The sequence below is a fragment of the Crocuta crocuta genome, unplaced genomic scaffold (assembly GCF_008692635.1).
Source record: "Crocuta crocuta isolate KB4526 unplaced genomic scaffold, BGI_CrCroc_1.0 scaffold253, whole genome shotgun sequence".
Classification (NCBI taxonomy): Eukaryota; Metazoa; Chordata; class Mammalia; order Carnivora; family Hyaenidae; genus Crocuta; species Crocuta crocuta.
Genome location: NW_027529451.1, coordinates 2,915,573 through 2,928,730, shown reverse-complemented (window position 1 = coordinate 2,928,730; position 13,158 = coordinate 2,915,573). Strand labels below are relative to the sequence as shown.

At 36.7% G+C, this 13,158-nt stretch overlaps 1 protein-coding gene across 1 annotated transcript in view; it reads left to right on the top strand.

Moving 5' to 3' along the window:
- The window catches only part of TOP2B (DNA topoisomerase II beta), a 51,900-nt gene that overhangs the window by 11,765 nt on the left and 26,977 nt on the right, over positions 1-13,158 (top strand). Inside the window, exons 8-15 of the mRNA XM_077760755.1 lie at positions 2,006-2,179; positions 4,313-4,414; positions 4,497-4,634; positions 6,296-6,434; positions 6,785-6,942; positions 7,223-7,348; positions 12,444-12,554; positions 12,640-12,745. Of these exons, the coding sequence (XP_077616881.1) occupies positions 2,006-2,179; positions 4,313-4,414; positions 4,497-4,634; positions 6,296-6,434; positions 6,785-6,942; positions 7,223-7,348; positions 12,444-12,554; positions 12,640-12,745 (1,054 nt within the window). The remainder of the gene's footprint in view (positions 1-2,005; positions 2,180-4,312; positions 4,415-4,496; positions 4,635-6,295; positions 6,435-6,784; positions 6,943-7,222; positions 7,349-12,443; positions 12,555-12,639; positions 12,746-13,158) is intronic.

Sequence of the window (13,158 nt, the reverse complement as noted above, 5' to 3'; positions counted from 1 at the left end):
ATTTCTGTTGCCCTGTTTTCAAGTTCAGTATTTTTTTCCTTTAATAAGTCTGTTGATGAGCCTGCCAAAGGCATTCTTCATATCTTCTACTCTGATATGAAAGTAGAATTTGATTCTTAGCACATCCATTTGATTCATACACCTTCCGTTTTTCTGCTAAAGTATACCTTTTCCACTAGATCCTTTAGCATATTAATCATAGTTATTTTAAAGGCCCTGTGTGATAGTTAAAACATCTGTGACACATCTGAGTCTGGTTTTGATGATTGCTTTGTCTTTTCAGTCTGATTTTTCTTGCCTTTTGGCATGTCTTGTAAACTTCTATTGAAAATTGGCCATGTTGTATAGGATAGTAGATACAGGGTAAATTTCAGTGTCAGGATTTGTGTTTAATCTGTACAGGAAGTGGGTTGTGTTTATAGTTCATTGTTGCTGTAGTTGTTCAGTGTTGAAGTTTGTTGTTGTTCCTATGGGCCAGAGACTTAAAATTTTTCTTGTTTTTGTCTTTTGTTTTGGGCCTTGCCTTGGAGCTGCCCCCTCAAGGAGGGTCTGTCTCTTGCGGCCCTTGCCACTAAAACCCCCAGTTACTGTGTCAGAGGCCTGTTAACGTCGTAGGTTGTGGAATACTCATATCTGATTGGGTCTTAAGACTTTGGAGTACACACTGGGCGTGTGTTTTAGGGGGTTCACTTTCCCAAGTGTTTCTACCTCTCCTCTAGAGCTAGAGACTTTTCCTCTGCCCTTTATTTTCTTTCCCTCCCTGCAGCAAGTATCCACCAGTATTCTCATTTAGTATTCTTCAGGCTCCCTGCTCTATAAAGTAAACCTCTTTTTCTATCCTTAAGTGAGATGGGGGTGGGGTGAGGGAGGACTGAGTGGCATTTTATTCCTGTTATGGTAATGTTTTCCTAATACTCTCCAGCAGGAGCCTTCCCCCGCTCCAAATTAAGGTTTTGTTTTGTTTGTTTTTTTGTTTTTCCTGTGGATAGGATGGGGGTAAATATGAAGACAGTTCTGGGTAGACTTTCCAGTGGCGCTATTCTCTTCCCCTAACCAGCAGCACCATGGTGGGGAACTTTCTTTAGATTTTCTCTGCCCTTCCCTGTGAGAACCTGCTGGGGTTTCTGGAGGAAGAGCCTGTAAGTGTAGGAACCCCTTATGATGACATCCTTCAACTGTATCACAAACCCACACTGTCCACATGTGTCCTACAACAGTTTGTCAAAATTTCTGGTTTACTGTTCCTTTTGGCTTCCTTGACATTAGGTAGCTTCTGCCTCACTTGATCAAATTGGTTAGTATTCTGTGTGTCCCTGTAGACACCTATTTCTCTTCAGAATCAGGATGACCAGTTTTTCGATGAATTCAGTTTTTGACAGTTCTTGAAAATCAATGTGTTGTCTGACCCGCTATTTTCTTGTATGGGCAGAAATTTCTTTTCTTTTTTTTTAAAGAGTTTTTTTTTTTTTAAGTTTATTTTTATTTTGGGGGGCGGTGGCGCATAAGCAAGCAGGGGAGGGTCAGAGAGAGAATCACAGCCAGGCTTGGTGCTGTCAGTGCACAGCCCGATGCGGGCTTGATCTCAGAAACATTGAGACTGTGATGTGAGCTCATGATGTGACCCAAGATCAAGAGTCAGATGCTTAACCAACTGAACCCCCAGGTGCCCCTCTTTTTTAATTTTTTTTAAGTCTTCTATATGTCTGACTCAAACTAGAAGTCTACTTTGTTGTTTTCAAAACAAACTTTTGAAAGATTTTATAATAATTTACCTGTCCAGCTGTTCGTTTATAACTTCTCTTTATCAAGTACATGTGGAAATGAATTCCTTTTTAAAGGGCAGAGGTCAAGCAATAGAATGGGGGAAGTTTATGAAGGTTTGGGTCTGAGGAGTAAGAGCTGTTGTGAATGAGGGGAAATAAAAGTATAAGAGTATCTGATGGCATTCACTTAGTTGAGCTGCCAGTATAAGATTGTTTATTGTTTTTGGTTTTCAAATTAATAGGTAAATGGATTTCGCAGTTATGTAGATCTTTATGTGAAAGACAAGTTGGATGAAACTGGAGTGGCCCTGAAAGTTATTCATGAACTTGCAAATGAAAGATGGGATGTTTGTCTCACATTGAGTGAAAAGGGATTCCAGCAAATCAGCTTTGTAAATAGTATTGCAACAACAAAAGTAAGTATGCTAGTGCTTTGTTGCCAAGTCAGTGGTAGAACAGTGCTTCATTAAAAACAACAAAATAAACAACAATAACGGTTACAAAAACCCATAAATCTGCTTTTGTAAAATCAGAATTGGCTTCTGAAAATGAAAGCTTATTTTCTGAAAATAGCTGTCTTATAATTTATTTAAACATTCGCTGAGCATTAAGTTTATATGTTTAGTCTTTATAGTTGAATACATTTATATTTTATGAATTTAGAATGTTGACACATTCCTTATTCTATGTTCCTAGTTTAGAATGTAAAAGAAAGAATAGTAGGAGAGGAACTTGTTTTGGAATCAGACTGTGGAACGTATTTATGCCATTCTAAGGAGTTTGAACCTTCTTCTGTAGGCTTTGGGATTTCACAAGCAAATGAAATTGTTCTCGTCTAACAGCAGTCCGTCAATCATAATACAGTCTTAGGCAATACAAACATGTATCATAGAATCTAAAGCAGTGATTTGATCATTTGTCACTCTAGTTCAAATTTGAACTTTTTTTTTTAATCAGTGTTTTTTTTTTTTTTTTAAATATTTTATTTATTTCTAGGAGAGAGAGAGAGAGACAGTGTGAGCAGGGGAGGGTCAGAGAGAGAGAGGGAGTCACAGACAGAAACAGGCTCCAGGCTCTGAGCAGGCAGTCAGCACAGAGCCCGACGCGGGGCTCGAACCCACGAACCGCGAGATCATGACCTAAGTGAAAGTCGGACGCTTAACCGACTAAGCCACCCAGGCACCCCAATATTCAGTGTTTTTTATAATCTAGCGTCATTTTCTCAGGTCAACAAATCTTGCATCAGTTATGGTTGCATTTTTGTCCTATGTAATAGAAACCTAATATACAGTGGCCTAAAGGTGTAGAGGTTTTACTTTTCCTCTTATGACTGGGAACTGGGAGTCATCAGTCTTAGTTTGGTACTGTGACTCCACAGTATCATCAGGGACCGGGCTCTTCCTGACTTTCTTTTCTGCCATCCTTAGTATGTGGCTTTCCTTCTCGTGCTTTTTCTTTTTTAAATTTTTTTTTAATGTTTTTATTTCTGAGAGAGAGACACACAGCATGAGCAGAGAAGGATCAGAGAGAGAAGGAGACATGGACTCTGAAGCAGGCTCCAGGCTCTTAGGTAGCTGTCAGCACAGAGCCCGATGCGGGGCTCGAACCCACAAACCGTGAGATCATGACCTGAGCCGAAGTCGGGCGCTTAACCGACTGAGCCACCCAGAAGCCCCTTCCTTCTCATGCCTTTAAGATGCCTCAGTTCCAAGTTCTAGGGAGAGAAAAAGGGGCTGGGCAAATGCATATACCAACTAAATCTCTCCCTTTTTATGAGGAATACAGTTTAACTGGAAATCCCATCTGGTAGACCTCAGGAACATCTCTGGCTAGACCTGGGTCCTGGGTCAAGTGGCTACCACTAGCTGCAAAGGAATCTAGATTGGTTAATATTTTCTTTTTTTTTTAATTTTTAAAATATTCAGTATTTTTGAAAGAGAAAGAGTACGTGCGTGAGAGAGAGCGAGTATGCATGCAAGTTGGGGAGGGGCAGAAAGAGAGGGTGACACAGAATCAGAAGCAGTCTCCAGGTTCTGAGATGTCAGCACAGAGCCCGACGCGGGGCTCAACCCATGAACCATGAGATCAGACACTTAACTGATTGGTGCTCCTAGATTGGTTAGTATTTTCAGTTGGGCCTGTTGCCAGGTAAAAACAAATTGAGGTTTTTCAATAAAGGGTAGAATAGACATTGGATAGACAATTGACAATGGCTGCTACAGTCCCTAAGTTTAAATCTTGTGAGTTCTGTTACCACTGTCACACCAGTATTCATTCTCACTTCCATGTTTTTTTATTCAATTGTTTTTACTTTGTGTATAGTTTTATGCTGTTGTCGAATTGGCCCTATAACCAAAAATACCTTATTTTTTAAATCCTAACTCTGTAATTCTGAGATTCATACTATGCCTCTGCATAATTGGGTTTGTAATACTAACTCCACAAAGTTGTGAAGATTAAATGCTCATTTGAGTAAAATATGAATATGTAAGTATTTTGCTACCCTGACTATAGATGATTTTGGATTCTGTTTTTTTGTTCCTTTTTAGGGTGGACGTCACGTGGATTACGTAGTAGATCAAGTTGTTGGTAAGCTGATTGAAGTAGTTAAGAAAAAGAACAAAGCTGGTGTATCAGTAAAACCATTTCAAGTAAGTAATGCTCTGTATATTCTGTTGAATTATTAAATAATATCAATTCTGATGTTGACCATTTTTGGTATGTTTCCAACAGGTAAAAAATCATATATGGGTTTTTATTAATTGCCTTATCGAAAATCCAAGTTTTGATTCTCAGACTAAGGAAAACATGACTCTACAGCCCAAAAGTTTTGGGTCAAAATGCCAGCTGTCAGAAAAATTTTTTAAAGCAGTGAGTAAACTTTGTATTATTTTTCAGTGTATTTTTATTGCGAGTTGATTGAGTAGTTTTCTTGATTTCTTTATTCTATTTGTGATTAGTTTGTCTCTTACATTAACTGTGGGCATAGGCACTTATCCTGCAAACTAATGGCTTAATTCTGAAAACTGCTAAAGATAGACTTTGTTTTGTAAAATAGTAGGTTGTTTTGCCAAGAATAAAATTAGGAAATCCTGTAACTAATTGTGTTTTAGCTCTTTATTGGTCATTATGCAGCCAGATTTTCTTCTAAACAAATGTAGATAGGTCCTTATAAGACTCTTGCTTTCATTCTTTCTACTCCTTTCACCTTCATATACTGATTTTTACCTTTATATAGTTTTTTAAAAAGTTGTAACCTGTGCATAGTATAAAATTTACTGTATTTTACATATTTTACAATTTCATTTTACTTTGCCGATATTTATTTAGACTACTTTAACCATTCTGAAACTAGGTGAGAGTACAAATAAATAATCTTAGATTTTTAACTGAGCCTGGTAGCTGTTAATAATCTCTCAGGATCTGTTGTATATCAGCAAGATTTACTTCACTTCCCTTGTTCTGCATTACTATCAGTAAACATATATTAAAGAAGCATGTGTGAAGTACCTTTATATTTGCACTAGGAATGTAAAGGTAAATAAATCACAGCCCCTCCTCTTTGGAAGTTTATAGTTTGGTGGAGGAGTGCCACGCTATTGCCATGGAAATAACTTATTTATCATATTCTGATATTGGAAATTCAAAGGCAGGCTCTCACAAACAAAAACAAAAGTTGTTTTTCAGGTTCTAGCATAAAGTCTGCAGAAATAGTATTTTTGGATCTAATAATGAATTCTGAATACAAGGGACCTTGCATTAATGCTTCTGCAAATTTCTGCCCTTATATAACATTCGTTATGAAGTGATTTGATTTTAGATTTTATACTTTTTCATTTTGAGAGGATTAAGTTAAATTTGGCAGCATAGTCCATCTCTTTTTATATCTCAAACATTCCAAAAAGCTGTTTCATATACCTGAAACAAACTTTTCAGGATAATGAAAAAATAAATAGCTCCAACTTGGAGATTCTTCACTTTTTTCTTTTTGTGTTAACATCTTGTCCCACATTGACTCACTCCATGGTGACATACAATATATAATGTTGGAGTCCTTGTTGCTAAAATTTTTTAAAGAATGAGGACTATTTATAAGTTCTTGAATTCATTGTAATGTTTCTTATGTATTAATAGTTTTTGTCATGGTGAATTCAAGATTTGTATTTTTGAAGGATACAAGAAATGTCAGTGTCTAGAATTTCCCAGCTACTAAATTTATGGTGGATCAGGTTTTACCTGTTAATTTAACAAAATTAACTTGTAACAAAAGCTATTTGTGTTTTTCATTGAGTTTGTTATAAAAGAGTTTTTTCATATTTAGGAAAGTTGCCCTTTATTCACGTTTACATTTCTGTATAATAGGCTATTGTGTATGGCTGCCTGAGTTAGCTTTACTAAGTTAGAGTAAAATTTACTAGCATGTATCATTATTATCATCACCATTATTGTTTGCCTATATAACTGCACAGATTCCAAGTATTACGGTAGCTGTAGCTAAATGTATGAACTTCTGGCTTGTTCTTTGTTTTTAGGCCTCTAACTGTGGCATTGTAGAAAGTATTCTGAACTGGGTGAAATTTAAAGCTCAGACTCAGCTGAACAAGAAGTGTTCATCAGTAAAGTATAGTAAAATCAAAGGTATTCCCAAGCTGGATGATGCTAATGATGCTGGTAAGGTTCAGATTTTCTTTTAAGATTTTGATTTAAATTTTTATTTATCCAGTTACAGAAAGTATTCATTTTCCACATGTAGTTAGACTATATGATTTCATGTTCAGAATTTAATTTTACTTCATTAGAATTGTCACATGCATCACATATTATCAATTTCCTCAGAATAGGAATTCAATAAAATATACTTAATATTTAAACTATACTATTAGTATTTAAACTCTACTAATATATCATGTTACTCTTACAGTCTTACTGTCATCACTATAATTATTAATTTTTCTGGCTTCATTTTTTTCATTGGTAAAATTGAGGAATTTAGAATATATGTCATTTTTAATACCTCTCAGGTGGCAAACATTCCCTGGAGTGTACACTGATACTAACAGAGGGAGACTCTGCCAAATCGCTGGCTGTGTCGGGATTAGGTGTGATTGGCCGAGACAGATACGGAGTCTTTCCACTTAGGGGAAAAATTCTTAACGTCCGAGAAGCTTCGCATAAACAGGTATCTCTTTCTCTCTCTCTTCCATATATCTCCACATATATATGATATTTTATTACTTTATTAAAATTATTGAATTTTTTAATGTAAATTCAGACTCTTTTTTTTTATGTATTTTAACACTTTTTTTAAAAAAAGGTTTTATTTTTAAGTAGTCTCTACAACCAGTGTAGGGCTCAAACTTACAACCCCAAGATCAAGAGTCACATGCTGTAGTGACTGAGCCAGCCAGGTGCCCCTCAACACTTTTAACATACTCTGAATTCTTTTTCTTTTTGCACAGATCATGGAAAATGCAGAAATAAACAATATTATCAAAATAGTTGGTCTACAATACAAGAAAAGTTATGATGATGCAGAATCCCTGAAAACTTTACGCTATGGAAAAATTATGATTATGACTGATCAGGTTGGTTTAAAGGTTGCCACATATTTAAAACTTACATCTTTTTCAGAGTGCCCTTTTGATATTTGTTTCATGAGACTTGCTTCCGGAAAGTAAAAGTGAAAATGATTGTACGTCAAAGGTGGGATGGAAAACATTTAATGGTACTGTTTGTGTGAAGCATATTATACATTATCTGATTTATTGGGCAACTGGCGTTTTTGGTTATTTTAAATGTTTTTAAATGCATAAGTATAAGAAGAGTAGAACACATTGTAATATTGTACTATCTAGTATTAGGGGGTTGTAACCTATCTAAAAGTTGAAAGGAAATGGTGAAATTTATGAGCAAGAGAGATTAATCCATACGATAATTTTCTTTCAAGATTTTATTTAAATTCTAGTTAACATATATCTAGTGTTGGGTTTGGGGGTAGAATTTAGTGATTCATCACTTACATATGACACCCAGTGCTCATCCCAACAGGTGCCCTCCTTCATGCCCGTTGCCCATTTAGCCCATCTCCCCCTTCTACCTGCCCTCCAGCAACCCTCAGTCTGTTCTCTGCAGTTAAGAATTTCTTATGGTTTGCCTCTCTCTCTGTTTATTTCCCTTCCACTATGTTTATCTGTTTTGTTTCTTATGTTCCACATATGAGTGAAATCATAGTGTATTTGTCTTTCTCTGACTGACTTATTTTGCTTAGGATAATGCATGCTAGCTCCATTCACGTTGTAGCAAATGCCAAGATTTTATTCTTTTGGATGGCTGAGTGATACTCCGGGGTGTGTGTGTGTGTGTGTGTGCACGTGTGTGTGCGTGCACGCGCACACACACGTCTTTATCCATTCATCAGTTGATGGATGTTTGGCCTCTTTCCATAACTTAGCTATTGTTGATAGTGCTGCAGTAAACATCAGGATGCATGTTCCCCTTCATATCACTATTTTAATATCCTTTGGGTAAATACCTAGTAGTGCAATTGCTGGGTTATTGGCTAGTTCTATTTTTAACTTGTTGAGGAACCTCCATACTGTTTTCCAGAGTGGCTGCACCAGTTTGCTTTCCCACCAACAGTGTAAGAGGGTTCCCCCTTTCTCTGCATCCTTACCAACATCTGTTGTTTGCTGTGCTGTTAATTTTAGCCGTTATGACAGTTGTGAGGTGGTATCTCATTGTGGTTTTGATTTGTATTTCCCTGATGATGAGTGATGTTGAGCATCTTTTCATGTGTCTGTTTCTATGTCATTTATTTCTGCTCTAATCTTTATTATTTCTCTTCTTCTGGCTTTAGGCTTTATTTGCTTTTCCTTGGCCAGCTCTTTTAGATGTGAGGTTAGTTTGTGTATTTGAGACTTTTCTTGCTTCTTGAGTTAGGTCTGTATTGCTGTATTTTCTATATTGCTATATACTTCCTTCTTATGACCGGTTTTGCTGCATCCTAAACAGTGTTGTGTTTTCATTTTCATTTGTTTCCATGTATTCTTTTATTTCTTCTTTAATGTTCTGGTTAATCCATTCATATTGTAATAGGATGTTCTTTAACCTCCATGTATTTGTGGTCTTTCCAATATTTTCTTGTGGTTGACTTCAAGTTTCATAGCATTGTGGTCTGAAAATAATCATGATATGATCTCAGTCTTTTTGTACTTGTTGAGACCTGATTTGTTACCTAGTGTGTGATCAGTTCTGGAGAATGTATATGTGCACTTGAAAAGAATGTGTATTCTGTTGCTTTAGGATGACATGTTCTGGATGAATCTGTAATGTCCCTCCAGTCTAGTGTGTCATTCAAAGCCACTGTTTCCTTATTGATTTTCTGCTTAGATGATGCATCCATTGCTATAGGTAGGGGGTTAACATCCTCTATTATTGTATTATTGTCAATGAGTTTATGTTTGTTATTAATTGATTTATATATTGGGGTGCCTCCAGGTTGGGCGTATAAATATTTACAATTGTTAGATCTTCTTATTGGGTAGACCCCTTTGTTATGATATAGTGCCCTTTCCCATCCCTTGTTACAGTCTTTGGTTTAAAATCTAGTTTGGCTGATAGAAGTATGGCTACTTTGGCTTTCTTTTGATGTCAATTAGCATGATGAATGGTTCTCCTTCCCCTCACTTTCAGTCTGGAAGTGTCTTGGTTCCAAAATGAGTCTCTTATAGGTGGTATAGATGAGTCTTCTTTTTTTTTAATCCATTTTGACACCCTATTTTTTTGATTGGAGCATTTAGTCTATTTACATTCAGGATGATTATTGATCAGTATGAATTTAGTGCTGTTGTATTACCTATAAAGTCGTCGTTTCTGGAGATTTTCCCTGTTCTTTGTTTCTTTGTTTCTTGTCGTCTTTCTTTCCCACTCAAAGATTCCCCTTTAATATTTCTTGCAGGGTTGGTTTAGTGGTCGCAAACTCTAATTTTTGCTTGGGAGACTCTTTATCTCCCCTTCAATAGAAGGGGATAACAGCCTTGCTGGATAAACTATTCTTGCCTCTATATTTTCCCCACTCAGCATGTTGAATATATCATGCCACTACTTTCTGGCCTGCCAAGTTTCTGGTGGAGAGATCGGCTGCTAACCAAACTTATTTGTCTTCCCTTGTAGGTTAGGGATTTCTTTTCCTTTGCTGATTTCAGGATTCTTTCTTTATCTTTGTATTTTGCAAATTTTACTATGATATGTCTTAGTGTTGGCCTGCTTTTGATGATTTTCATTGGAGTTGTCTCTGTGCCTCCTGGATTTGGATTTCTGTTTCTTTCCCCAGATTAGGAAACTTTTCACCTATAATTTGTTCAAATAAACCTTCTGCTCCATTTCCTCTCTCTTCTGGAACTGCTGTGATATGAATTAACACTCTTTATGGAGTTGCTGAGTTCCCTAAGTTTACATTCGTAATCCAATATTTTTCTTTCCCTCCTTTCAGCTTCATTATTTTCCATAATTTTATCTTCTGTGTGCATTTCTGTGCATCTTGCATCATTGTGGTCATTACATCCAGTCAGTTTTGCATCTCGGCTATAGCATTTTTAATTTCAGATCGACTAGTTTTTAGGTCTTTTATCTCTGTGGTAAAGGTCTCCCCGGTGTCTTCTATGCTTGTCTCAATTCCAGCTGGTATCCTTATGATTGTTGTTTTAAATTCTGCTTCAGGCATATTATTTATTTTTGTTTTGATTATTCCCTGGCCCTGGTCTCTTCTTTCTTTTGGGATGAATTACTTTGTCTTGGTATTTTGTCTAGGTCTCTGTCTTCTGTGTGTTAGGAAAGCCTGTTACTGTTCCTGGCCCTGAGAGTAATGGCTATAGTAAGAAGAGATCATATATTGTTCAGGGTCCGGCACTTCGGGAAGTGTTTCTGATGTATGCTGTATGCACTCTGCTCTTGTGTTCTGGCTGTTTTTCTCCCTTAGGTCAATCCTCTGCAGCGTTTCTCCTTGCTTCAGTGGGAAGTGTTTGGACCTTGTCTAGTGTGTGGTGAATTTTAACGAAGTATGTTTTGGTCTGTTTGTTTCAACAGGCTAGATCCTATTTCCTTTAGAGCTGAAGGCACTCTGTGGTCAGTAGTCTTGGTGGATGCAGTGGGGGGACGGGGATGTTGGCATGCTGGTTTTCTAGGGGAGGGGCCCGCTGTGCTGCTTCTCGGACTCTCAGGCATACTTTCCTTAGTAAAAAAGTACCTGCAGAGCGCAGAGGGGCGGAGCTTGGTGTAAACATTTCAAGCATCCATTGTGGGCACTGTGCTGCTCACTAAATTTCGTCAGTGCTGATGGGCCAGGACAAAATGACCTCTCTGTTACCATCAGCATCCAGGTTAGCTGCCCTCAGAGGTGACTCTGCTCCTGTGCTAACTGTAACAGGGCAGCTCAGTGTCACCTGCCAACTCTTGTCCTCTGAGATGCAATGCCTCCTCTCCCAAATGCACTCCAGGAAGAGGAACTGTCTCTCCCAGTGCAGTCCAGGGGATCCATAGGCTACGCTGTGTGCTTTCAGGCCTCTACCCTCCTTCTCTGCAACTATACCACTGTGTCTGCCAGCCTCCACCCTGGAGAAAGCACACACTTCTCTAACTTCGGACGTGGAGCTCTGTTGCTTATAAAAACTTGTAATAATCAGCCTCTCTCTTTTTCCCTTTCAGTGGTTTTGGGGAGGTGTTTTTTTCTTGTGCACTCCCATGTGCTGTGTGCTCACGAGCTCTCACTTGCTCCCTTGAGCTCTCTCTCCTGTGTCTCTTTCTATCACCCCACCTCCCTCCTCCCTCCATGATCAGGGCTTCCTCCCCTCCGCAACACCCGCGATTCTCTTCTCTCCCAAATCACATGTCTCTGCACCTCCTACCTTCCATGATGTGGACTCTTTTCTCCCTTGAGTTGTGCAGTTGCTTTCTCTGTCCTTAGATTAATTTCTTGGGTGTTTAGAATGATCTGATATTTATCTGTTGTCCAGAGACAAGAAAAGCATAGGATACCCTACTACTCCGCCATCTTAACCACTTAGGATATTGGTTAATATTTGTATATGATAATATAATTTGGGATGTGCAAAAAGTAGGACTTGAATAGTAAAATGTCAGTAATTAGGAAAGAACCAGAAAATTGAAAAGGAAAATTTTCATATGCATCCAACTGCATGTCTCATGTACCCTAACTAAAAGCATTTGTAGAGAAAAATCTTCCACTGAAAAAGCTGCTATATAAGTTTAAGCAAAGATTTAGTTGTTTTTATATTAAGAGAATACTTGTGAATACCTGTACTCTGTGGATTACTACATCTCATTGCTCAGTGGCATTATAACCATGTTTTATGTATTTCCATCCTTAAATCATTCTTTTAGTGAAATCTGTATAAAAGATATAATGATAGTATATTTTGTCATGACAGGAAGATTGTCTATCACTAGCCATATTTGTTATTTGAATTTTAAGAAAATATTTACTGTAATCATCTAAAGGATAATCTTTACTGTTTTATAAAATGTAGTTCCAAAATTTGAATGGAATTTTGCATGTGATGTGTTCATACTTTGGTTTGAATTTGGTTATGTAAATAATTTTGGTTATGTAAATAATTTTATTTCATAAAATTATTATAGCACTCTGTACTAACATTTATTTAGGATCAAGATGGTTCTCACATAAAAGGCCTGCTTATTAATTTCATCCATCATAATTGGCCATCACTTTTGAAGCATGGTTTTCTTGAAGAGTTCATTACTCCTATTGTGAAGGTACTATTCACATTAATTTATTTTTATACTGTTGTTTTAAAGAAGAGCAGAAAACTAATTTTTTTTTTGTTGTTGTTAATTTAAGGCTAGCAAAAATAAGCAGGAACTTTCCTTCTATAGTATTCCTGAATTTGATGAGTGGAAAAAACATATAGAAAACCAGAAAGCCTGGAAAATAAAGTACTACAAAGGTTTGTATTGTAAAATACTTAAATTTTGTGACATTACTACTGACATAAAGATATTTTTGAGTTCATTATAAAATAATTTGAAACTTTGTTTTAGACTACAAAAAGAGCTGTTGCTGATTTTAAAGAATTGTTTTGGAAAATTTTGTAGAAGTAGAGAGAGTGGTAAGATGGGCTTCCCATGCATTTTAACAGTCACCATCTCATCTCTGATCTTGTTTATCAAAACTCTTCTCGCCTGCCCGTTAATTTGAAATAACTTCCAGATGTTATATTATTTCCATATTACTTTAGTGTGTGTCTCTAAAAGAGTGTTTTAAAGATGTCCATAATTTCTTTTTTTTTACATTTGTACCTATTTAACTTTTTTTATTTTTTATTTTTTTACAAATAGTTTATTGTCAAATTAGTTTCCA